Here is a 27,234-nt window from a genome sequence, read left to right as displayed (position 1 = left end):
AGTAAGAGGCCTCCTGCTTGCACCCCTAGGGAGGATTTGTCGTCTTCAGGAGAGCATGGCCAGCCCGGTCCTGCAGTCACTCTTCACCAACTGGTCATGGAGCCCGACAGCCAGCAGGACAATGAGATCGAAGAGGAGAACCCAAGCAGAGCTCCTTCCCCGAAAAACCAGAGTGCCGGCTCAACCGTACGAAGATTGTTCACTTCACCCCCAACAAACAAGAAGCGGAAACAGTGAGTAACTGAATGTAACAGAAGATAAACCAATAAAATGTTCTTTTGTAAACTGATCACAAATTTTCTTTTTTTTTTAATCAACCACTTCCAGTCCGGACACTTCCCCCTCCCCCCCTCCAGTCCGGACACTTCCCCCCCCCTCCCCTCCAGTCCGGACACTCCCCCCCCCCCCCCCCTTCCAGTCCGGACACTTCCCCCCCCCCACCCCCCCCTCCCCCCTTCCAGTCCGGACACTTCCCCCCCCCTTCCAGTCCGGACACTTTCACCCCCTTCCAGTCCGGACACCTTCCCCCCCCTTCCAGCCCGGACACCTTCCCCCCCCCTTCCAGTCCGGACACCTTCCCCCCCCCTTCCAGTCCGGACACCTTCCCCCCCCTTCCAGCCCGGACACCTTCCCCCCCCTTCCAGTCCGGACACCTTCCCCCCCCTTCCAGTCCGGACACCTTCCCCCCCCTTCCAGTCCGGACACCTTCCCCCCCCTTCCAGTCCGGACACCTTCCCCCCCCTTCCAGTCCGGACACCTTCCCCCCCCTTCCAGTCCGGACACCTTCCCCCCCTTCCAGTCCGGACACCTTCCCCCCCCTTCCAGTCCGGACACCTTCCCCCCCCCCCTTCCAGTCCGGACACCTTCCCCCTCCTTCCAGTCCGGACACCTTCCCCCCCCCCCCCTTCCAGTCTGGACACCTTCCCCCTCCTTCCAGTCCGGACACCTTCCCCCCCCCCCCCTTCCAGTCTGGACACCTTCCCCCCCCCCCTTCCAGTCCGGACACCTTCCCCCCCCCCTTCCAGTCCGGACACCTTCCCCCCCCCCTTCCAGTCCGGACACCTTCCCCCCCCCCTTCCAGTCCGGACACCTTCCCCCCCCCCTTCCAGTCCGGACACCTTCCCCCCCCCCTTCCAGTCCGGACACCTTCCCCCCCCCCTTCCAGTCCGGACACCTTCCCCCCCCCCTTCCAGTCCGGACACCTTCCCCCCCCCCCTTCCAGTCCGGACACCTTCCCCCCCCCCCTTCCAGTCCGGACACCTTCCCCCCCCCCCTTCCGGTCCGGACACCTTCCCCCCCCCCCTTCCGGTCCGGACACCTTCCCCCCCCCTTCCGGTCCGGACACCTTCCCCCCCCCCCCCCCCTTCCGGTCCGGACACCTTTCCCCCCCCCCCCTTCCGGTCCGGACACCTTTCCCCCCCCCCCCTTCCGGTCCGGACACCTTCCCCCCCCCCCCCCTTCCGGTCCGGACACCTTCCCCCCCCCCCTTCCAGTCCGGACACCTTCCCCCCCCCCCCCCTTCCAGTCCGGACACCTTCCCCCCCCCCCTTCCAGTCCCCCCACTTTCAGAAGGTTTTATTCTATTTTATGCATTAAGGTGAAAAACCTTAACCTCTTCACGCCGGCACCTCGTGGCCTTTTAGGAGTTTCAGAAGCCGGGGGGCGGGGTTTTAGGGTCACGTGACCGCCGTGATTCGCCGGCCGCAGCGCGTATTTTATAGCCCATAGAATGGAGCCGCGCTATAGGGCCTGCATTACACCATGGAGTGTTCTCTGCCTAACACAACCAAGAACCCTCTGTAATTGGAGGAGAGCCAGTCATGTGACTCTTACTTTTTACACAACGTTTGTTTTGGCGTTCTGTGGAGTATCCTTCTATGTGTCATACATGTGCTGAGAACATATTGTGTGCTGAACGCCCCCCTAATAGCGATCCTTTCACCGCTGGCTTTTCTGGAATTGCTTTGTGCTCGGTATCTGCTAATTGTACAACTTGTTGCCTCCACAGTGACGCTGCCAGCAAATCCAACACAGAGGAGGAGCAAGACACGTGGAGCGATGAGGACGAACTCTTCAGGTCAAGAAGTAAGTTTGAGATCGGTGCTGTGTCCAGCAGGGGTGTAAAATGTTCGGCCAAGATCCTAACGGTGAATTCACAATGTTCAGTCTGCTACATCGCAGAGCAAGCCGGAGCGATTCAGCTGCCCAGCCGCTCTGCCATTCTGGTTACTAGGGGGCAGTGTGGTGCGCAATTGAGTGCATCACATGGTTTTTGTTTTTGTTTTTTTTTTAGGGATGCACCAAAATCTTGGTGGCCGAAACATTGCGGCAGAAAACACCCCTTTCAGCCGTCGGCCGAAATGAGAACCAGCACCGATACAGGTGCCAAAAAACCGCCGACCGCTGCTTGGTAGTTCTCAGCCTTACCTGAGAAACCATTGATCTCAGCGCAGGGCATAGAGATGAGTGAAGGAAAGATGGCCGCCACTCTCTATGCCCTTGGAAGACTGGAGCCATGTCACTTCCCATTTCCAGCCATTTTTTTTTTTATCTTAAAGCACTAGATCAGCGGTTCTCAACCTGTGGGTCGCGACCCCTTTGGGGGTCGAACGACCCTTTCATAGGGGTCGCCTAAGACCTTCGGAAAACACATATTTCCGATGGTCCTAGGAAACGAGACACCGCTCCTCTATCCGTCTCCAGGCGGGTCCGCCCACATGCAGATACGCCCACATACGAATACCTGGCGTGATGACATCATCGCGCCAACCCCATCACAAACACCTCGTACAAATACAGGTGTATGTGACAGGGTTGGCGCCATAATGTACTTATGTGGACCAGTCACACGTGTGCAAAGAGCAGCTACTGTGTAGAAAGCGGCTACTGTGTAGAAAGCGGCAGTATTGGAGGTAAAATGACACTTCATGAATTATAATTAATGGGTAAATGTAAAATCATCAACTACTGCAAAAAAAATAAAAAATATCTGTACCGTGGGAACTTATGCAGGCCATAGATGGGGAGAAAAACTGCAGATTTTTCTTTTAAAAAACGAAAAATCGGTTGTTCAAGTGGCCGACGTTACCATCAATGGTAAAAAAAATCGGCCGATTTTCTACCCGTCTAGAGCCGGCAAAAAGTGTCCCTGCAGAGAGCTCCGCTATTTCTTTGACAGTTCTCTGACAGTTCCTTGACATTTATAGAAGTTGCAACAATGTATCTATTTGTTTCCATTTAGGATACAGATGTTTTTATTCGGAAACAAATAGATACAATGTTTAAAACCGCTGTAAATGTCAAGGAATTGTCAGAGAACTGTCAAAGAAATAGCGGAGCTCTCTGCAGATACACTTTTTGCTGGACTGGAATTCTTCTTATTTTCATCCTACTTCTTCTTCTTCTTCATCCTCATCCTCTTCTTCTTCTTCTTCATCCTCTTCTTCTTCTTCTTCTTCATCCTCATCCTCTTCTTCATCCTCATCCTCTTCTTCTTCTTCCTCATCCTCATCCTCTTCTTCATCCTCATCCTCTTCTTCTTCATCATCCTCATCCTCTTCTTCTTCTTCTTCTTCATCCTCATCCTCTTCTTCTTCATCATCCTCTTCTTCTGCATCCTCATCCTATTCTTCTTCATCATCATCCTCATCCTCTTCTTTATCATCATCCTCTTCTTCTTCATCCTCATCCTCTTCTTCATCCTCTTCTTCTTCATCCTCATCCTCTTTCTTCTTTTTCATCCTCATCCTCTTCTTCATCTTCTTCTTCTTCATCCTCTTCTTCATCCTCATCCTCTTCTTCTTCTTCTTCTTCATCCTCATCCTCTTCTTCTTCTTCATCCTCTTCTTCATCATCCTCTTCTTCTTCATCCTCTTCTTCTTCCTCTTCTTCTTCTTCATCGTCTTCCTCTTCTTCTTTTTCTTCTTTTTGTCTTCCTCTTGCAGGTCACTGCTCATGCGCAGATTTTTTTATCGGTAAAAAATCGGCCGATTTGCCCACTAATTGCCGCGTAAATCGGCCGATTTTTTTCCAACTTTACCGGAAAAAAAAAAACGACCAAAATACCGAAAAACGGCCGACCAAATCGCCCACTAACGATCCGAAAATCGGCCGATTTTATTTTCGGCCGAAAAATCGGCCGATTTTCGACCCATCTATCTCCTGCATAAATCTGGATGCTGATTGGTCTTTTTATATTCAGCTGTGGCTGATGTGAATACTGCCCCCTTGGGATAGTAACAGGTATGTAAAAAAAAACAACACAATGATAAATCATAGGAAACTGAATGAACTGTATTGACTGAACTAGGCCATGTATCATCTTTTGTATTATTGAAGCTATTGTTATATATTTTCATTAGCAAACCATCCCATGACAATGGATCGTGTAGAGAAGAACGTTAAGAATTATGTTCAGTTTGTAACAATGAAAATGCATCCCTGCCTATCACATATTTACATTACGATTCATAATAGTAGCAAAATGACAGTTATGAAGTAGCAACGAAAATAATGTTATGGTTGGGGGTCACCACAACATGAGGAACTGTATTAACCTCCCAGGCGGTCTGATTATTTCAGATTTTTGGTGCTGAAAGCGGTACCATTTTTTTGCATGGAAATATGTAGTTTTTTTATTGTAGTCCTGTAATTTTTAGGAATAACTCCCTGAAATCTGTCCGGACAAGAGTCTAGTAAACATCCCGGGGAGGATAAAATTTGAAACACAAAATCATAAATTATAATTTAATAAATAATCATAAAAATAATAATATAATAATAATACATTTAATTCAATAATATAATCAAACCAAAAACACTGAAATGTGAAATATAGCGCCAAGTTGGCACATCGCTGAGCTCAGTCGCAGAATCGTTTTCAGTGTCTGATGAGGAATTTCCCCCACCAATCATTATCACTCAATTCTGCAAGTGGTTCTGATTTACTATCGCTGTTCTCTAGCCGCTCTAAAACCGCGTCTGACCTAAAGGGACACTTTTTGGACGCCATGGACGTTTCTCAGTTTCCAGGCAGAAAGAACAGTAAAAATGCAGGCAGGGCGCCGGACAAAGCACTCGGGACAAAATGTATGTGAAATGGTTGAGACAGCAATGTTTTACTATGTAAAATATAAAAAAAAAAAATGTCATTTTTTAAAATTTTTAAATTTCGGCGGCGCTCGTACGTCCCGACGTCACAGGGACAGGACACAGAAGCCGGATGCCGGCATCGGCCGGAGGAGATGGCCAGGGACGCTGCAGGGGACACATCGCGGGAGCGCAGGGTAAGGTAAGTGAAGAACAAATGCCGGAGCAGTGCCGCATGGTATTCCCGAGTGTAGCTCGGGGTTACCGCTCTTGGTACTGAAATGTTACCCCGAGCTACACTCGGGAATACCACCAAGGAGGTTAAAGGGTCGCGGCATTAGGAAGGTTGAGAACCACTGACCTAGATCAATGCTTTTATTTATTTTTGATCCAATGCTTTGCATTGCAGAGGAGAGATGTGGGGTCTTATTGACCCCATATCTCTCCATAAAGAGGACCTGTCGCTGCTGATTTCTATCACACGGGATGCATGCATTTCTTGTGATAAGAATAAAAGTGATTAAAATCCTTTCTTTTAAAGGAACAGTGCACAGAAAACCAAACAAACCAATAAATACATTTTTGTGCCCCCCATGGTGAACACCTATGTCATGTTTGGGGGGTTTTGTGTAATCTTCCGGCCTAAAATTATTTTTTTTAAACATGTGCAAAAAAAAAGAAGCAAAAACCGCTCTGGCAGCGAAAGGGTTAAAGGGAAGTCCATGAGGTGGCATGCACCTTGTTGGTCTTAGCCCCTACAGTACTTAATCCAGTACATTCTATAAAGAATTCTTGGAGTTTAGCTTTAAATAAGAGATGAACCAGCGAATATTGGATCGCGCTTTGCTGGGTTCTTTGCCTTCCTCTGGATTAATTGTGGGTGGAGGATTATAACTTTTTTTCTTTTCATGGTTGAACTGGATGGACTTTTGTCTTTTTTCCTCCAGACTAACTATGTAACTACCGTATATACTCGAGTATAAGCCGACCCGAATATAAGCCGAGGTACCTAATTTTACCACAAAAAACTGGGAAAAACTATTGACTCGAGTATAAGCCGAGGGTGGGAGGAATAGTGCCCCATCGTTGGTATCAGTGGGAGGAATAGTGCCCCATCGTTGGTATCAGTGGGAGGAATAGTGCCCCATCATTGGTGTCAGTGGGAGGAATAGTGCCCCATCATTGGTGTCAGTGGGAGGAATAGTGCCCCATCGTTGGTATCAGTGGGAGGAATAGTGCCCCATCATTGGTATCAGTGGGGGGAATAGTACCCCATCGTTGGTGTCAGTGGAAGAATAGTGACCCATCGTTGGTGTCAGTGGGGGGAGGAATAGTGCCCCATCGTTGGTGTCAGTGGGAGGAATAGTGCCCCATCGTTGGTATCAGTGGGAGGAATAGTGCCCCATCATTGGTATCAGTGGGGGGAATAGTGCCCCATCATTGGTGTTAGTGGGAAGAATAGTGACCCATCGTTGGTGTCAGTGGGGGGAGGAATAGTGCCCCATCGTTGGTGTCAGTGGGAAGAATAGTGCCCCATCGTTGGTGTCAGTGGGGGGAGGAATAGTGCCCCATCGTTGGTGTCAGTGGGGGGAGGAATAGTGCCCCATCATTGGTGTCAGTGGGGGAAGGAATAGTGCCCCATCATTGGTGTCAGTGGGGGGAGGAATAGTGCCCCATCGTTGGTGACCCCTGCTCCAGCCTGGGCTCGCTCGCTCCCTCCCTCTCCCATGATACACACTTACCGGTCAGATGTCTTCCTTCTCCGGCTGCTCTCCTCCTCTTCACTCGCTCGATCTTCACGGTGCCGCTCGGCTCCTCCTCTCCAAGCTCCACCTCCTCGCCGGTGATTGGCCGCCGGAACTGTAGCTCAGGAGAGGCACACAGGCGCCCAATCACCGGCGGGGAGGTGGAGCTTGGAGAGGAGGAGCCGAGCGGCACCGTGAAGATCGAGCGAGTGAAGAGGAGGAGAGCAGCCGGAGAAGGAAGACATCTGACCGGTAAGTGTGTATCATGGGAGAGGGAGGGAGCGGCGAGGATTGATCCCGGGGGTGTGTCCAGATGACAGGGCCGGCATGTCATCTGCAGACGTTGACTCGAGTATAAGCCGAGGGGGCCATTTTTCAGCACAAAAAATGTGCTGAAAAAACTCGGCTTATACTCGAGTATATACGGTATATGATATTTGTTTTCCCTGCTGTTTTGGTTTTTTATATTTTTCCTGATTCTGCACCCCTCCAATGTGTCCTGTTACTTGTCCCTCAGCATTGGTCATATGGTGCCTGGTAAAGGGGTACTCTTGCTCAGGCAATCACGACCAATCAAAGGCTTCCCCTGTCCCTCTCGTCAGCAGAGACCATACAACCATTAACGCGGCATCATCAGTATTTTTCATCGCATCGTGAAATTCAACACAATAGGACGGAGGGCAGAAAATAGACAACACATTGAGGAATCCGGCAGGAAATGCCTTCACAAGGATGACCGTTTTCTTTCCCAGCATAATGGCTCCTGTCATTGTTTTACAGGTCAGAAAGCTGCAAGATCCGGCAACAACACGACAGCCAATGGCATCAGAAAACAGGTAAGTTGGACTGTAAGTAGTTGTCAGGCTGCAGGCAACACCCACGTGTCAGGCAATGGCCCAGCATGCTTGGCTTGTAGAAAGAACGGTTCCAATACAGAGGAAACTACAAAACAATGGGATGGGGTGGCAATGTAAGGTCCAAGGGAGGCCAGCGGTCTGCCAGCACGCCTCACCCCGCCCCTTTCCCCCTCTATTGACATATGTTGTGATTCGCTGTCCCAGCGCATGATCCTGGCGCCATTCTGTGGCCATATGTAGGGGCGTGTTTAACCACTTCAGCTCCAGAAGGTTTTACCCCCCCCCCCTTTCACATCCAGACGTTTTTTTCATATTTATCAGCAGTGTGCTACTTTAACTGGTAATTGCACGGTCATGCAACGCTGTACTCAAACTAAATTTAGATCATTTTTTTGTTCCCCCACACAGACATCTTTCTTTTGGTGGTTTTTGATCTCCACTGGGGTTTTTGTTTTGCGATACAAACGAAAGAAGACTGAAATTTGAAAAAAAAAAAGTATTTTTTTGCTTTCTGCTATAAAACATATCGAAGAAAACATTTCAGAGGGTTTGGATAAAATGTATTCTGCTACACTTTGGTGGTAAAAAAGATCCCAATACGTGTATCCTGATTGGTTTGTGTGAAAGTTAAGTCTACAATCTATGGTGAAGGTGCTTTACAAGGACATGAGATCCATCACTTCCCCGTGTGAGAACGGAGCTCCGCCTTGTGCTGTGTGTCTGCCCAACGATCGATGCTGATTGGTTTATGCTGTGAGTATTCCAGAAGCACATTTGTCAGGTCAGGCACTGATGTCGGGGGAGGAGGCCTGGCTCACAGTCTCCGCTCTAATTCATCCCAAAGGTGTTCTATGGGGTTGAGGTCAGGACTCTGTGCAGGACAGTCAAGTTCCTCCACCCCAAACTGGCTCCTCCATGTCTTTATGGACCTTGCTTTGTGCACTGGTGGGCAGTCATGTTGGAACAGGAAGGGGCCATCCCCAAACTCCTCCCACAAAGTTGGGAGCATGAAATTGTCCAAAATGTCGCCTTAAGAGTTCACTTCACTGGAACTAGGGGGCCAAGCCCAACCCCTGAAAAACAGCCCCACACCATAATCCCCCCTCCACCAAACGTTACACTTAGCACAATGCAGTCAGACAAGTACCGTTCTCCTGGCAACCGCCAAACCCAGACACATCCATCGAATTGCCAGAGAAGCATGATTGGTCCCTCCAGAGAACATGTCTCCACTGTTTTAGAGTCCAGTGGCAGCGTGCTTTACACCACGGCATCCGACGCTTTGCATTGCACTTGGTGATGGAAGGCTTGGATGCAGCTGCTCGGCCATGGAAACCCATTCCATGAAGCTCTCTACGCACTGTTGTTGGGCTCATCTGAAGGCCACACCAAGTTTGGAGGTCTTTAGCTATTGACTCTGCAGACAGTTGGTGACTTCTGCGCACTGTGCGCTTCAGCATGCGCTGACCCCGCCCTGTCATGTGACGTGGCCTCCCACTTGGTGGCTGAGTTGCTGTTGTTCCCAGTGGCTTCCACTTTGTTATAATCCCACTAACAGTTGAGCGTGGAATATTTAGTAGCCAGGAAATGTCACGGATGGACTTATTGCCCAGGTGGCCACCTATCACGGGACCACGCTTGGAGTCACTGAGCTCCTGAGAGCGACCCATTCTTTCACCAATGTTTGTAGAAGCCGTCTGCATGCCTAGGGGCTTGATTGTATACACCTGTGTCCATGGAGGGGATTGGAACACCTGAATCACACGATAGGGAGGGGATTGGAACACCTGAATCACACGATAGGGAGGGGATTGGAACACCTGAATCACACGATAGGGAGGGGATTGGAACACCTGAATCACACGATAGGGAGGGGATTGGAACACCTGAATCACACGATAGGGAGGGGATTGGAACACCTGAATCACACGATAGGGAGGGGATTGGAACACCTGAATCACACGATAGGGAGGGGATTGGAACACCTGAATCACACGATAGGGAGGGGATTGGAACACCTGAATCGCACGATAGGGAGGGGATTGGAACACCTGAATCGCATGATTGGGAGGGGATTGGAACACCTGAATCGCACGCTATGGAGGGGATTGGAACACCTGAATCACACGATATGGAGGGGATTGGAACACCTGAGTCACACGATATGGAGGGGATTGGAACACCTGAATCACATGATTGGGAGGGGATTGGAACACCTGAATCACATGATTGGGAGGGGATGGGAACACCTGAATCACATTATTGGGAGGGGATTGGAACACCTGAATCACATGATTGGGAGGGGATGGGAACACCTGAATCACATTATTGGGAGGGGATTGGAACACCTGAATCACATGATTTGCAAGGGGGGGGGGGGGGGGCAATACTTTGGACAATATAGTGTGTATTCTATATTTTTGATGCAGATGTTATATACACCGTATGAGAAGTAGGGATCCTATTGGGTTGCGCTGCACTTATATTGGAAATAATTTATTAGGGGTGCTCACATGTCGCAGTCGCGATGCTTCACGCCTACAGCAAAACTATCCAGCATGTTGTAATTCAGGTGAATGGGGAAGTGCCTCGCCCGTACTCACCCGGCAACTGCATGTAATGTACTTTTGGCAATATAGGGAGGGTCCTTTCACACGGGTGTTCCGTATGTCCGTTTACAGATGTAAAACGGACCCCCTGTACTTCTATAGACTAGCGCATGTAAACGGGTGATCATCTGTTTGCATCCATTAATGTTTGCACCTATTAACATCCCTTTTTTTTTTTGAATGGAAGGAAACCCTATTTTTCTTCCATTAAAAAAAAAAATAAACGGACTGGATCAAAAATGGATGTAAATGGATCAAAAATGGATGTAAATGGATCAAAAATGGATGTAAATGGCTCAAAAATGGATGTAAATGGATCAAAAATGGATGTAAACGGAGGTAAAAAGTGAAGTTTTGATTTGTTTAGCTCTGATTTTTGACAAAATAAAAAAGCATGACAGAACGGAACGCCCGTGTGAACGCCCCTCAGTGTATATTGACGTTCCATTCCTTATAGAGTGCTGTTTGCAGAGATGCTGAAATATGATCGACTTTCTTCTATTGTCTCTCAGAAATGGACTGTAGAGGAGACGGAATGGATTAAAGTCGGAGTGAAGGAACTTGGTGAAGGCAACTGGGCGAAAATACTGAAAAAATTCCCTTTCCACAACCGGACTGGTGTTATGATAAAAGACCGATGGCGGACGATGAAAAAACTCTCTCTTGTCTGATCCTCCCCTTCCAAATGCCGATCCGTTCTCCTCCTTTATGGCGTGCGTTTGTAACGGAGGAAGACACGCCCGAGGCATCGCACATGGCGGCAGCCACATTCCCACTTTCCTTTCTCTCGTTCTGATTAGGCCTTTAGGAGCAACAGCTGCGATTTTCAGTTCTAACATTTTTATAGAATATAATTTATAGAATGTTGTCTCCTAAGTGGCTGCAGGATATGATGGATTGTAGGACTGGTCACCAGTGCTGGACACACATCCTGGTGGGGGGAGGGGGGGGGTCACACTTCATCCTATATGTACTCTTCATAACTGTTCACACATGGATACGCAAGTTGTGGTCGGTGAGAAATTCATTTTGTTGGATTCGCATATCAGCAAGACTGACACTGCATCGTATCCAAAGCAAAACTCAGAATATCTGGAAAACCAACATTTTGTGCCAAAACTGACCTCAGTGAGGCGGTTTGGTTAGAAATAAGGAAGCCGCTGTTCCTCATTTGTGTTTTAATGACGTCTTCACACAACAGAACACTTGGATGGGATCCTTCAGCAATGGACCGGACTGTGGTTGATGGTTGCCGTCGGCTCTCTCCCAAGACGAGAATGTTCCAGCAATGCTGTCCTCTGGGGATCGGGGAACCCTGGATAACTGTGGCAACTTGCAGCTTCACAGCCAGGTGCCCACTGAGCATGTGCGAGAAGCGCTGCACTTTGTGAATGGCCCCATCGTCTTCTGGGACCTGTCACGTGTCCCAGACGACTATGGGGAGGGAGAAGGGCGCCCAGGCGCAGAGTATCACGTCAACACTTTATTAGAATATAAAAACAGGTGAGGACATACAAGGTCTGCCTGTCTTCCATCAACCCAGGAGACAATGTATTCCAGAAGATGGAACTCACAAGGTCCTGACGTGAGTCACACCACCGCCGATGCGTTTCGAAGAACCAAACAGCTGCTCCGAAGAAGAGGACATGTCCCTGGAAATGTCAGGACCTGAGTTTCATCTTCTGGAACAGCATTGTGTCTCGTGTACAACGCCGATATTCCTTGGCTCTTGTATGTACTCGCTTGTTCTATTCTAATAAAGTGTTGATGGGAATGCGCTGCGCCTGGCCGCCCTTCTGTTTTGTGTGGTTTTTTGTTTTGTTTTTTTTAAAAGAAGTGCCTGTTCCATCCTCATACTTAGAGTTACTGACCCGAAAGAAGAATGGGCCTTATCGGGACATGATCCGGACATGATTGTTCAGGTCAGCGGCTTGCCAAGTATTACAGGAAGGATAAAGATGATGGCCTTATGCCGGCCATACATGGGTGGAAATTCCACCGATTTTTCATTTGAAAATCAGACCTAAGAATAATCAATTTTCGCTCTGTTAGAGGGGTTAATGGCACCGGCTGATTTTCGTGGCTCCTCCCCTTTTCGGTGACCGGGCATGTTGCAAAATTCGTGAAAAACGACTGATTTTCGACTCGATGGTCAAATCGTACGATCGTTTTTCCAAAAAGAATACGCGCACGAGCCGTGACCTGGAAGGAACAGACGTTTCGCCTGTTATATGGGGTGAACTTTATGACTCGGTTGGCCGGTTTTTCGAAATCATTGATGGCGCCGTCGGATTACCGAGCGAACAACATTTTCGGACAAAAAAATAGTTCGGAATTCAACCCATGTATGGCCTGCATTAAGGAACGAACTGTCCCACGATAGGTCGGCAAAGCCGCCTCCCATATTTTTTACCCTGACAGGTTCCCTTTAAGGTCATTTTTGAAATTCTGCCAACAGTGTAATATAAAAAAAATATATTTTTTATTAACTGTTTTTTTTTTTTTTCTGCTTGTCCATTTCTTATTGTCTTGTCCATTTTTAATACAGACGTTTGTATCCGTTATTCATCAATAAACTGCAGGAGTTTATTGTATAGGAATAGATGTGTGTGTGGCCATTGGTTTGTGTGGTTTCTGTGGCTGCGTATCGATGGGGTTGGGGTGCGGATTACTGTCAGAAGTCTCTGACTTTTCACTCCGCTGATGAGCCGGACTAATCCCTAAAAAATGACTTTTATCCTGGTCTATATACAGCCTTTCTCAACCTTTTTGCCCCCAGAGGTTTCCTTGTAGCAGTTTTCAGGTCTCAGGGATCCTGAAAACACTTCATTCTACAGTGACCTTAAAGCGGAGCTCCACTCACGTTGCAAACAAAAGTCAGCAGCTACAAAAACTGTACAAAAACTGTAGCTGCTGACTTTTAAAAAACAGCCACTTACCTGTCCCACGATCCTGCGGTGCCCCCGCTGCAGCCCATTTCACCGGCCGTCCTGTATTCCAGGTGCTGCCATCTTCAGTGTGGGCACCCGGCTGTGGCAACTTGCGGCTTCACAGCCAGGTGCCCACTGAGCATGTGCGAGAAGAGCTGCGCTTTGTGAATGGCCCCATCGCCTTCCGGGACCTGCAGCCCGTTTCACTGGCCATCCTGTATTCCAGGTGCAGGCATCTTCAGTGTGGTCACCCGGCTGTGACAGCTTGCGGCTTCACAGCCAGGTGCCCACTGAGCATGTGCGAGAAGCGCTGCACTTTGTGAATGGCCCCATAGTCTTCTGGGACCTGTCACGTGTCCTGCTATGGGGAGGGAGAGGGGAGGATCACTTCTGCTTCCGATCACCTAGGCCAGGGGTGGGCAACACTCTGGTCGGCTCTTCAGCTGTTGCAGGACTACAAGTTCCATCATGCCTCTGCAAGTCCTAGCTGTAACTGTCAGTTTTGCAATGTCTCATGGGACCTGTAGAGTCATGCTTGTAACCTCTGGTCTTTGCAATGCCTCATGGGAAATGTAGTTCCACAACAGCTGGAGAGCCTCAGGTTGCCCACCCCTGGCCTAGGTGATTGAAGTGGGAACCTGTCAAATTGGGGTTCCCCCTCTGCTCCCCAAAAAGACTTAAAGCAGAACTTCCCCTTTTGGGTGGAGCTCCGCTTTAACAGTAGGGTCGCACCGAGACCCTTTTTTTTCGATCGGTGAGTATGAGACCTTTGGTCAAGTACTCACCGATACCAAGTACTGATACTGTGCGGTGCAATCTGCATCCATACGAAATGTATAGGTGCAGATTGCACCCCAAAGAATAGCTTGCGATTTGAACAGGAATGTGATTCCCTGTCCATATCTCATGTAGTTCCCCTACTGCTCCTGTGTGACCCCATAGCCTGAGTTCACACAGAAACCTCCCTGCACCGGTCCCATGCTGAATGGAGAGTGGGAGAGAAGCGTGTGGGGAGCCATTTTGCTGCTGTGCAAGATTCAGCATAAGACACAACAGTGACCTTGTACCAAGAAAGCCAAGCCTTGCCTATATTAACCCCTTCACGCCGGCCCGTACACACGTGTGGCCTCCCGGTGTCTGGGCCTAGAGGCTGAGCAGCCACACACACGTATGTGGCCTCCTGGCATCTGGGCCTAGAGGCTGAGCGGCCGCACACACATGTGGCCTCCCGGTGTCTGGGCCTAGAGGCTGAGCGGCCGCACACACACACGTGTGGCCTCCTGGCGTCTGGGCCTAGAGGCTGAGCAGCCGCACACACACGTGGCCTCCCGGTGTCTGGGCCTAGAGGCTGAGCGGCCGCACACACACGTGTGGCCTCCACATGTGGCCTCCCGGCGTCTGGGCCTAGAGGCTGAGCGGCCGCACACACACACGTGTGGCCTCCTGGCGTCTGGGCCTAGAGGCTGAGCGGCCGCACACACATATGTGGCCTCCTGGTGTCTGGGCCTAGAGGCTGAGCGGCCGCACACACACGTGTGGCCTCCCGGCGTCTGGGCCTAGAGGCTGAGCAGCCGCACACACACGTGGCCTCCCGGTGTCTGGGCCTAGAGGCTGAGCGGCCGCACACACACGTGTGGCCTCCTGGCGTCTGGCCCTAGAGGCTGAGTGGCCGCACACACATGTGGCCTCCCGGCGTCTGGGCCTAGAGGCTGAGCGGCCGCACACACACGTGTGGCCTCCCGGCGTCTGGGCCTAGAGGCTGAGCGGCCGCACACATGTGGCCTCCCGGTGTCTGAGCCTAGAGGCTGAGCGGCCGCACACACACGTGTGGCCTCCCGGCGTCTGGGCCTAGAGGCTGAGCGGCCGCACACACATGTGGCCTCCCGGCGTCTGGGCCTAGAGGCTGAGCGGCCGCACACACATGTGGCCTCCCGGCGTCTGGGCCTAGAGGCTGAGCGGCCGCACACACATGTGGCCTCCCGGCGTCTGGGCCTAGAGGCTGAGCGGCCGCACACACATGTGGCCTCCCGGTGTCTGGGCCTAGAGGCTGAGCGGCCGCACACACATGTGGCCTCCCGGTGTCTGGGCCTAGAGGCTGAGCGGCCGCACACACACATGTGGCCTCCTGGCGTCTGGGCCTAGAGGCTGAGCGGCCGCACACACATGTGGCCTCCCGGTGTCTGGGCCTAGAGGCTGAGCGGCCGCACACACATGTGGCCTCCCGGTGTCTGGGCCTAGAGGCTGAGCGGCCGCACACACATGTGGCCTCCCGGTGTCTGGGCCTAGAGGCTGAGCGGCCGCACACACATGTGGCCTCCCGGTGTCTGGGCCTAGACGCCGAGCGGCCGCACATTTCCGTTCAGGTAAGAAAAACGTGCTGAGAGCTCGCACCCTGCGCACTCCCAGCACACATGTCCGCTACTCACGGAAAGGTCCCGGTCTGCTCTTTCGATCGGGACCTTTCCCGATCATGTGACCGCCGTGACGACGCGTCACATGTTCCCTAAACCCCGCCTCCCGGCTTCTGGAACTTTTAAGGGGCCGGGAGACGCCGGTGGGAGGGGGTTAATGGTCTATGGGTGGCCTCTGCGACAAGGGCGGGGGATGATATCATGGATACTACACCTGAAATAATAGATCAGTGAAAGCACAGCTTCAGATTCATCCAAGATTCACCCTAGAGCAGCCCATAGACAGTGCAATCTTCTTTCCTGCAACCACCATAGACGGTACTGACGGGAATCCCTCCGGCAGAGCAGTTGGCCTCTCTGGTTCGGTCCCTCGCCGGGAGCAGACGGGGATTATTGCTAGCGGCTATAGCATTGGTCAGAGATCATCACAGGTGAACCCGGCTGGCTGGTTGTACCCAAGTTCATCGATCGATCGATCAGCTTGGTACATTCCATCTGCCCACACATGATTCGGATCTCGGTTGGTTCCTGCTGAACCGGCTAAGATTCGAGCATCTATGGCTGCCTTCAATTAGCATTCTATCATTGTGTGCAGAAAACATGGATTTGTATCCTTCAGCAGAACCCCCCCCCCCCATTCCCCCCACACCGAACTGCATTTACCACATTTGTCCTGTTGCAGCATTTTATACATTTGACTAAAAGATCCGATTTGTCTTTTTATAAATGTTGTCATTATTCGCCTCATTTATATTCCCACACGCATTTCATAGCTTTAGTAAAGTTTTTTTAGTGTGTGGAGGAGGGGATGAGGGGGGGGGAGGGGTTGTATGTCTGAGCGAATCAGGCCTCTGCAAAAACACTCTAACAGTGAAAAACGCAGTAAATCGCAGAAAACTGGCGTTTTTGGATTTTTTTTTTTTACCAAAAAAACTATTTTGGTTAAAAATAAAAACGCTAAATAAACAAAAACTCTGCTAAACGCTAATGCAAAACCGCTAAAAAAACCTCTTCTAACCGACTTTACACAGCTAACGTTATCAGCGTTATTAAAACCCCTCCCCCCCCCCCCCCCCCCATGTGCATGGAGCCTGAAAAACGCGGTAAATTGCGTGTTTTGGCCAGAAAAAACACCCAGGACTAGCGGGTCACTAGAGGAGTTCTTTTAGCTGGAAAAATGCTCTAATGCTGAAAAAACGCAGTAAATCGCGGCAAACCAGCGTTTTTGGATGTTTTTTTGACGAAAAAACGCGGCTAAACGCTAATACAAAAATGTTGAAAAACTCCATTTTTTTAACGTGACTTTACACAGCTAACGTTCCCAGCGGTATCATGACGCCCCCCCGGTGTGCATGGAGCCTTAGGGGGGATAAACAACTAATATACAGATCTGTGTTGTCGCTGTGATTGGCAGGAGCACAATCTATTTCGGGTTCTTTGGGGGTAAAATTCTTGTAATAGCAAGAAATATACAGCTGCATTTTTTAAAAAATTGTTTTTTTTTTTTATAGATTTGGGTCAGTTTTCCTTTTGAAGAGAAAAAAAAAAAAAAAAAACCAGCGGCCATCTATTGCCATTTACCACCAAAAGAAAATCCAATCTGTCCTGAAAAAATGGCGGAATAATGCGCCCGGATACACAAAGTAGCTGCCATTAACCTTTGTTTTGCCCTCGGTCATTAAGGGGTTAAAGGTCGGCAGTTGTGTGTTCTGTGCTGCAGATTTGAATTTTGTCAGTTAGAGCTAAAAATAGCACAGTGCTGTTGCCATGGTTACCAGCCTCTCTGTCACAGTGAGCAGGTGGAGCTTATCTGCTTTGTTACAGTGAGCGGGTGGGGCTTAGGCTTTATCACAGTGACGGGCGGGGCTTAGCCTCTTTGTCACTGTGAGGGGCGGAGCTTAGCGTGTTTGTCACTGTGAGTGGGCGGAGCTTAGCTTTTTTGTCACCGTGAGGGGGCGGAGCTTAGCCTGTTTGTCACAGTGAGGGGGCGGGGCTTCAGGCAGAGAGAGCACCTGCAGCTCAGTCCGTGTTTGACTATCGAAGGAGTAGGAAGCGATTTCTCTCTGTCTTCAGCATTATATAGGATGCGTTGGATCCAACACCATCGAGATCGTTCTGAGAGGATCGTCCGAAACCGAGCAACACAGGAGAGAGCAGGACTACCAATGGAATACCACCAGCCAGCCGTACAGCCCCAGGTTACTGCCCCCCCGAGGGGCACTCCTGGGGCAATTAGGCGACGATTTAAGGAATACAACAAAGCTGAACCTCTGAACACCATCCAAGAGAGATCAACACAGGAGCGAGCGGGGCCCTCAGCAGGGGGCCACCAGCCAGCCATACAGCCCCAGGTTACTGCCCCCAGGAGGGGCGTGCTTAGGGCAATCAGGAAGGGCATCAGGGCAGCTACACGCAGAATTTGGCCCTGTTGTCAACCAACGACCAGGAAAGACACTGACTGTAAGTACTCTAATACTAGCACTGCAGGGCGATATAATGTATGTCGCCCACATATATACTATATACACCGGGGTCACTGCTATATACACCTAGAGGGGTCACTGCATGGAGTAGGGAGGTGTTAGGACCCCTGTCAGCTCCCCATTAGAGAGACTCACCCTCCCCATGTGTCCTGATCACCAATGTCACCAGGATGGGAAGTGATGGAAGATCCCCCAGGACAGGAAGAGAGGGGAAATCTGATGATGGGGACACGGCTTCCGGTGACAACAGTCTAGGAGGGGACTGAGCTCACCCTGGAGAGATTTCTTCCCAAGTCTTCCTGTGTTTACAGAACAGATGAAGGGAAATCTCTCCATCAGGAGTGGAAGGTGACAGGAGTCAGGTCAGGGGTGACATTTATCAATTCGGGGTGACAGGTATCAGGTTTGGGGTGACATTTATCAATTCGGGGTGACATTTATCAATTCGGGGTGACAGGTATCAGGTTTGGGGTGACATTTATCAATTCGGGGTGACAGGTATCAGGTTTGGGGTGACGGGTATCAGGTCGGGGTGACGGGTATCAGGTCGGGGTGACAGATATCAGGTCGGGGTGACGGATATCAGGTCGGGGTGACGGATATCAGGTCGGGGTGACGGATATCAGGTCGGGGTGACGGATATCAGGTTTGGGGTGATATTTATCAGGTTTGGGGTGACATTTATCAGGTCGGGGTGACAGGTATCAGGTTTGGGGTGACATTAGGTCGGGGTGACATTTATCAGGTCGGGGTGACGGTATCAGGTTTGGGGTGACATTTATCAGGTCGGGGTGACGGGTATCAGGTTTGGGGTGACATTTATCAGGTCGGGGTGACATTTATCAGGTCGGGGTGACGGTATCAGGTTTGGGGTGACATTTATCAGGTCGGGGTAACAGGTATCAGGTTTGGGGTGACATTTATCAGGTCGGGGTGACGGGTATCAGGTTTGGGGTGACATTTATCAGGTTTGGGGTGACGGGTATCAGGTCGGGGTGACGGGTATCAGGTTTGGGGTGACGGGGAGCAGGTTTGGGGTGACATTTATCAGGTTTAGGGTGACAGGTATCAGGTTTGGGGTGACAGGTATCAGGTCAGGGTGATGGTTATCAGGTCGGGGTGACAGGTATTAGCTTTGGGGTGACAGGTATCAGGTTGGGGTGACATTTATCAGGTTGGGGTGACAGGTATCAGGTTTGGGGTGACAGGTATCAGGTTTGGGGTGACAGGTATCACGTTTGGGGTGACAGGTATCACGTTTGGGGTGACATATCAGGTCTGAAGGAGATGCACAGCCCTGACAGGCAGCCCAATTGTAAACTACAGACCTGCCTACGGCCGGCCATTGCTGCCAATCCCATGATTGTTGCTGGGAGGAGTCATGTGGGCAGCCGTGTTCTGGGCAATCCCATGATTGTCGCTGGGAGGAGCCATGTGGGCAGCCATGTTCTGGGCAATCCCATGATTGTCGCTGGGAGGAGCCATGTGGGCAGCCATGTTCTGGGCAATCCCATGATTGTCGCTGGGAGGAGTCATGTGGGCAGCCGTGTTCTGGGCTCTATGAGGCTGCAGAATATTCCTTCTATTTTATCATAGAGAGCCCAGAACATGGCAGCCCACAGGACTCATCCCCCTGCTCCTGCACACCCCCTTACTCCATACTGTTCAATGATATGCACACTGACTATATGTCACCCTCTAGAGCAGGGGTGCTCAACCTGTGGCCCTCAGAGCCTTCTGATGTGGCCCTCCCCCGCAAACCAGGGAAGCGCACGTCTAATATATCCTGCAGGTTTGGTGCACGACACCCGCAAGGCATAATAGAAGTCTATGGCAAAGTGCAGCCAACCCTCAGAAAAGACACTGCAAAAGGGTGCAATGCGCTGCACTTGGGGTGCGGGAAAACCGCAGAGCATCAGTGTGACAGCAGCCTTAAAAGGGGGGCTTAGGACAGTAAGGGCTCATTTACATTTGCAGTTTGAGGGGCTAAAACCCCATAGCTGGGACGTGTTTTTACCACACACACTTCAATGTTCACAGATTCAGTGAAATGGCAGGAATAGAAATAATCGGTTTTATTTTCTCTCCACAGATGAATATGGTGACCCAACCATCAACGACGTGCAACCAACTCAACCGGTTCCATCCATCTGTGAGAATGACGAAATCCGAGTGGCTCCAATCGCCACAAAGACTGGGAAAACATCTCCCGCTAAAACCACGGAGGACAAGGAAGCACAAGGACAAGTAACTCCGCCCACCGCGAAGAAGAAACGACGAGTGAAAGTGATTCCAGCTACCAGCGATAAGGATGCACAACTGATAATGTATCCATCTACCCTGAGCCAGGAAGTACAAGTGATAGTGCTCCCATCAACCAAAGGCCGGGAATTAGATCTGAAGGTAGTTCCCTCTACCAAGGTGCAGGAGACCCCTATGCCAATGACCGTAAAGGTGCAGGAGACCCCTATGCCAATGACCGTCAAGGTGCAGGAGACCCCTATGCCAATGACCGTCAAGGTGCAGGAGACCCCTATGCCAATGACCGTCAAGGTACAGGAGACCCCTATGCCAGAATCCACCAGGAAGCAGGGGACAGATATACCAATATCCACCAAGGAGCAGGGAACACAAGTGAAAGCATACAGGAAAAACAAGAGAGTCCAGGTGAATGTGACTGCATCAACCAAGGTGCAGGAGACCCCTATGCCAGGATCCACCAAGGAGCAGGGGACAGAAATGTCAATATCCACCAAGGAGCAGGGAACACAAGTGAAAGCATACAGGAAAAACAAGAGAGTCCAGGTGAATGTGACTGCATCAACCAAGGTGCAGGAGACGCATATGTCAATGTCCATCAAGGTGCAGGAGACACCTATGCCAGGAGACACCAAGAAGCGGGAGACCCCTATGCCAGGATCCACCAAGCAGCGGGGTACAGATATGACAACATACACCAAAAACAAGAGAGTCCAGGTGAATGTGACTGCATCAACCAAGGAGCAGGGGACACATATGCCAACATTCACCAAGGAGCAGGGGACGCATATGCCAACATTCACCAAGGAGCAGGGGACGGATATGCCAACAATATCCACCAAGGAGCAGGGCACCCATATGCCAATATCCACCAAAAACAAGAGAGTCCAGGTGAATGTGACTGCATCAACCAAGGAGCAGGCGACGCATATGCCAACATTCACCAAGGAGCAGGGGACAAATATGACAACATACACCAATAAGCAATGGATGGATATGAAAACATACATCAAGAACAAGAAAGCCCAGGAGAGTGTGACTGCATTCACTAAGGTGCAGGAAAAACCGGCTATCCTGGTCACCAGGAACAGGAAGACACAGGTGTATCCATGCACCAAGGATCAGTCGATCCAAGTGGGTGCCTCCTTCAAGGACCAGCATACCCAGGTCACTCCTCCATTACCTGTGGCAGATGTGAGGAAGAAATCTTTGGCAACTCCAGCATCCAGAAACAGAGGCCATGAGGCGGCATCTCCATCAGTCCCAGTCAGACGTGCCTTGGTGCACCGGCCATGCGAACTATCATTGGAAAAATTTACTTTCCATAAAATACTGGGACAGGGGGCCTTTGGGAAAGTGATGTTGGCCTCACATCCCGCCATTCGACAGAAGGTGGCGGTGAAGATAATTAAAAAGCAAAAACTCCTCGAAAAAGGGCCCAGCCTTGCCGCTAAAGAGCGTAAAATAATGAAAAACTACAAGAACAACCCGTATATTATTCATCTGTTTGGTGCATTCCAGACAAAGGTAAGTCTTTCCATCTTCTAATTTCTTCGTCTCTTTCCTCTACTGCCCTCCACTACTGACCAGACCCCCAAAACAGTTATTCAAATTACAACTTTTTTGAGGAGTCAAAAGGTAGACAAGGTTAAGAATCCCCCCCTTCCCCCAATGACGATCTTCAAGTCCGTCAGTTATTCGGCCAATGGGTGCTGAATTGGAGGAGGTGGAAGGGAGCTTCACTTGTGTCCCACACCAGGTTCTCTGAGGGATCTGGCTGTAGTCGGGGAAGCTGTATAGGTAAGAGCAGAACTCTAGAGTGCCTCCTACAAAGATGGAGGTTGTTAGGTAAACTTTACAGAGTAGAGGTTTTCTTTAAAGAAGCCACTTGCCGAGAGGCTGCTATTGCTGACCTACTTTTGAAATTGCTAGTTGCCTGGCTGCCTCTGGCCTCAAAACTTTGAGTCACCGAGCCAGAACGAGCCTACAGCTAGTCAGGTCTTTGGATCTACATGGGACTTCCAGTCTGGTGACCAAAGTATTGAAGTGACTGGATCACCCTAACAGCCAGACAAAACTAGTATTGTCCAGTCATGGCGGCTCCGTCTTTTCTCTGTTTGGTTTTCCCATTCTCTTGAAGGAACATCCCACATTGTGTTGTCTGCCCATGTGTGTGCCTTCATATCGTGTGCCTTCATATATTCCTCCACAAAGTGAAATCCTACTTGTCTCTAATGGAACCTTTATCTCTTCTTTTCACACAGGCTCATCTCTTCTTTGTCATGGAATGCCTGCGAGGCGGAGATCTTTGGAAACTGATACAGACTTCAGCTCCATTTCATAAGAACACAGTAAGGTAAGTCTATCGAGAGGGTCATGATGGAGTCGGGGGTGGCGGATCACTGACACCAGGCAGTGACATAGCCAGGCCCCTCCCACTGAGCCTTGTCCATCCATCCCCCCATGTACTATGGGGAAGTCTCTTCATTTTTAGCTTTTATTGGTCCGTGATGATTTTGAATGCTAATTCATTTTTTTTCTTTCTTCTTCAGATTTCTCACTGCTGAGATTGTTTGTGGCCTGCAGTACCTGCATGATTGTCTGGTGATCCATAGGTAAGTAATCACTTCTGATATTTTATGATGAATCAGGAAGATCTTCCATATATTTTGTATCTTTTCTCTTTGTAATATAATGCAGAGCTAACTGTTCAATCCTTTTCTTTGCAGAGATCTGAAACCCGAAAATATTCTACTGGACGCCGCCGGGCATGCCAGAATTGCTGATTTTGGCTTGTCTGAGACAAGAGTTTCCAAGTTCAACAAGTGCAGAGGACGTGCGGGTACACGATTATACATGGCTCCGGAGGTAAGATTGTCATTTCCTGATATTAGATTTAATCGTAATGTTTATTATGGGATATAGAGAGGCAATAAAGGGGGCTCCCCTCTCACTAAATGCAGAACTCCTCCACTGGGTCTGCAGGCCGGAACTATATCCCCAACAAAAGGTGGGAAGTTCTGAGTTACAGCCGTGTTGGAGCTTCTTTGTAGAGGACATTGAGGCCGGGTGTAGATGGATGGATCTGTCCACCAGATTCCCACATACAAATGGGATCACAGCTTCAGGAGCTGCTCACCTTCATCTGCCTCCTTTAATAGACACAATTAAAGTGTCCCTCTAGGCAAGGGTTAGACCCTCTCTGAGGCTTGGTTCATGTATGTGCGGGTGGTGTCGCTGCGGATCCACACGAAAATCCGTGCTGCTGCACCACCCGCACAGATGAATGCGGACCCGCGGGTGGGTGCCATTACTTCTAATGGCACGCCGCCCGTACTGGGAACCTCGGCTGCGTTTTCAGAAGTGCCGGGACGTCTTCCCTGCGTGTCACGGGGCACGGGAGTCCATTCAAATGACTTATAAACACACATTTACGTGTCCCGGAGTCCAGCGATGTGCTCACCCGCGTCGTCCCTTCTCTGCCTCTTCTCTCCCCGGCGCCGGCATCACAACTGTGGGCACCAGGCTGTAACAGCCTGACTGTGAAGCCGCATCTCTCACAGCCTGGTGCCCACAGTTGTGATGCCGGGGAGAGAAGAGGCAGAGAAGGGCCGACGCGGGTGAGCACATCGCTGGACCCCGGGACACGTAAATGTGTGTTTATTAAGTCAGCAGATACAGTTTTTGTAGTTGCTGACTTTTAATAAACACAAAACTGGCTGCAGCTCCGCTCTAATTTGCACTAACATCCACATTTTTAGGACACGTTTTCCGGGTGTGCTCCCTTCTTCAAGGCCGAAGAAGTACTTTATGGTCCTTAAGAAGGGGGGGCACACCCCAAAAGCTTGTCCTGAAAATTTGTATGTTAGTATGTTCGCAAATTTAAAAAAAAAGTATCACGGACAGTACTGAATTGTTCCTGTACTCTATCCAAGACTTCAAATAAAGTTTTGACTATGCAGAAACTCTAAGCCCCTCCTCCAATATTCACAAGCTCCGCCTTAGTTTGATGCCAGTTTTAGGACTCCTGGGAGGCTTCATGAATCATATATCAGCGTGGAGTCATCTCTGTCCTCGGTCTGCCCTACAAATGTACTAATCCTTCTCTCTCTTCTGTTTTTATAGGTCCTTTTAGAGAAGCCCTACTACAACATAGCCGACTATTTCTCCCTGGGAGTCATAGTATACGAGATGGCCACCGGCGTGCATCCATATGCAGAATTCATGCAGAGAGGGAAGGAACTTAAACATATTATCCCCGCCAATACCCCTCGTTATTTAGTGAACTCAACGAGTCAGCTCCAGGATGTCATAAAAAGGGTAAGTATATACAAGGCTTTACCATCTCTTAACCTCTTGGCACCGGCCAAACGCAAATATGCGACTTCCCAGCATCTGGGCCTAGACGCCGAGCGGCCGCACATTTGCGTTATATTTAAAAAAAACATATGTGCTGAGAGTGCGCGCCCTGCCCGCTCCCAGCACACGTGTCCGGTACTCACAGAAAGGTCCCGATCTCCTCTTTCAATCGGGACCTTTCCCAATCATGTGACCGCCGTGACATGACCGTAAACCCCGCCCCGCTTCCTGGCTTCTGAAACCCTTAAAGGGCCGGGAGGCGCCAAGGAGTTAACAGACAGAACCCTTTCCGGGTTCTATACACTTTAGGAGACATGATTTCACATTCATATGGGTCCTAGCAGTACCTTAGCGTGCTGACTGCTTACTGCAGGGATGCTCATCCCCCGGCCCGCAGAGCCCTCTGATGTGGCCTGCGACTTCAAACCAGGGACGCGCATGTCTGGGGTCATCAATCCGTTGATCGCGATCTGGGCCAGCAGAGTGGAGTAAACAGGCGGCCGCGGGGGAGTAAGGAAAAAAAATCTTGGCGGTTGCAGATTTAAAGGATAAGTTCACCACCGGTTTTTAGAGAGCACCATGTAACATGTTCCAGCATCTGCAACCTCCCACCCCCGATCCCCCCCCGACCTGTGACAGCGGGCTGGGGTTCTTCCCTCCGCACAATTTGAAAACAGCGTGGCCATGCGGGTCTCCACCCACACAGCCGCGCCATTCATTCAGTTTCCTGTGAATGAATAGACTACAAGTACTGTCCGCCTTTGCAGCCGACGGCTTGTAGTCCTCAATGCACTGTGAGGGTGCTGATGAGCGCTCTCCTAGTCCATTGGTCTTCCGGCTCTCAGGTAGCTGCCTCTTTGTACGCGGTACGGGCAGACAGCTATGCTGGGAGTCTGCAGGAGGTTGCGCCTGCCATCTGCTGATCACGGGTGCAATGCTCTGCAGGCTCTTTAGAATAAATAAATGCACATTTTTTTTTCACCTGCAAATAGATGCGCGTTTATTATATTTTTCAAAAGGTGAACTTACCCTTTAATAGATCATTTTTTATATATTCCTCATAACAATTAATCGCAGATCATTTTGTGGTTCATTTTTTTTCCTTTAAAAACTCCTGATGTGATATGACGCAGTAAGGTAGCATGCTACGGCCCGATCCAATCACAACAGGGTATCGCAGAAAGCTGAAATATGTCACTGTCAGAATCAAATATTAAAATGGGGGGGGGGGGGGGGGTGCTATTCACATTTGGATCTTTTGTGGTTTCTAATCATATTTCTTTTTCTATTACAGTTCTTACAGAAAGAACCGGAAGTGCGGTCAATATTTGTACGTGACATCAGACAGCACCCGTTTTTCAGTCCGATCGACTGGCAGCAGGTGCAGAAAGGAAATCTTCCATCGCCGTTTACACCACTACCAGTAAGTATATGAATACTTCACACACATTGGGGGGGGAGGGGGGAATTTCAGCCCCGGGGGTCTTCTTTACCTCAAATACATATAAGACGTATTTTATGTCCAGAATTCTCACGTTTGTGATTTGGGGATCGCGGGACAATCACATGGTCTGGGGACTCGACTGAATGAATTCTGTTAATTCTTGGTGATAGTAATTGTTAGGTGTCAGGCCTGCTATAATTACATGGTGATCCTGCCAGTAAAACACACTTCCTGTCCTAGGGTGACAACACGCACTCGCTGTAGCTATGGAGAAGAAGTGTTGTCACCCTAGCCTGCTCTCCGGGTTAGAACTATAAACACCTATATTTTTAAAATATATTTCAAATATATTTTTCTTCCATCCCTGAGACCTAGAAATGTCAAGGGTTCCTCTGGGGTAAAAGGTTGAGAGAGGCTGCTTTAGATATACGTCAAGGGTGTGTTAATGCCGTGTGAGGCTTCCTCTGCCCAGTAGGGGGCGATGTGGTGGAAGGAGCCTTCTTGGGGTAATTGGCTGCACATCGGGGGATGGGTTCACCAAGCTTTTCTGTATCAGAAACATTAATGAATGTCTTTTTTTCTCATCAGATTCCTGACGAGCGGACTTATGGAAGAATGGAAATAGAAGAATTTTTGAGCGGCATCAACCCCCTGGTACCGATAAAGGCGATGGACCAGGAGAACTTCAGGAACTTTCACTACATCAGCGAAAGTCTGAGGCCGCAGCCAGAGCCAGAGAGGTCTCAGCCAGAGAGGCGTCAGCCAGAGAGGCGTCAGCCAGAGAGGCGTCAGCCAGAGAGGTCTCAGCCAGGGAGGTCTCAGCCAGGGAGGCCTCAGCAAGAGAGGCCTCAGCAAGAGAGGCGTCAGCCAGAGAGGCCTCAGCAAGAGAGGCCTCAGCCAGAGAGGCGTCAGCCAGAGAGGCCTCATCGCCGCCGCCATCTGATAAGTCCACCTTTCCGCAAGAAGTAAGAAATGCGCAGAACTTTGCAGGCAAAGAAATGTGCATTTATTATTTCTAACACAGGAGCCTGCAGAGCGTTGCGGTGCAA

General features: G+C 50.0%; 1 protein-coding gene across 1 annotated transcript; it reads left to right on the top strand.

The window, feature by feature from the left end:
* The first annotated feature begins 6 nt into the window (after positions 1-6).
* On the top strand, positions 7-12,899 carry LOC149429057 (telomeric repeat-binding factor 2-like). The gene is made up of 4 exons (XM_089666776.1): positions 7-233; positions 2,009-2,085; positions 7,614-7,669; positions 10,812-12,899. The coding sequence occupies exons 1-4, from the start codon at positions 97-99 to the stop codon at positions 10,968-10,970; spliced, it is 429 nt and encodes a 142-aa protein (XP_089522902.1). The 5' UTR covers positions 7-96; the 3' UTR covers positions 10,971-12,899.
* Positions 12,900-27,234: the final 14,335 nt, after the last annotated feature.

This window comes from Staurois parvus, unplaced genomic scaffold (genome assembly GCF_062004578.1).
Source record: "Staurois parvus isolate SC_StPar_1 unplaced genomic scaffold, SC_StPar_1.0 ptg002838l, whole genome shotgun sequence".
Lineage (NCBI taxonomy): Eukaryota > Metazoa > Chordata > Amphibia > Anura > Ranidae > Staurois > Staurois parvus.
The sequence above is the reverse complement of the archived record's forward strand: the minus strand, read 5'-3'. Positions and strand labels throughout refer to the sequence as shown.

Bases quoted from the DNA above. Each gene is read 5' to 3' on its own strand.
- LOC149429057 (XM_089666776.1), top strand. From the start codon at position 97: ATGGAGCCCGACAGCCAGCAGGACAATGAGATCGAAGAGGAGAACCCA. The intron at 234-2,008 runs GTGAGTAACTGA...TTGCCTCCACAG, and splicing joins ACAAACAAGAAGCGGAAACA to TGACGCTGCCAGCAAATCCA. The intron at 7,670-10,811 runs GTAAGTTGGACT...ATTGTCTCTCAG, and splicing joins CCAATGGCATCAGAAAACAG to AAATGGACTGTAGAGGAGAC.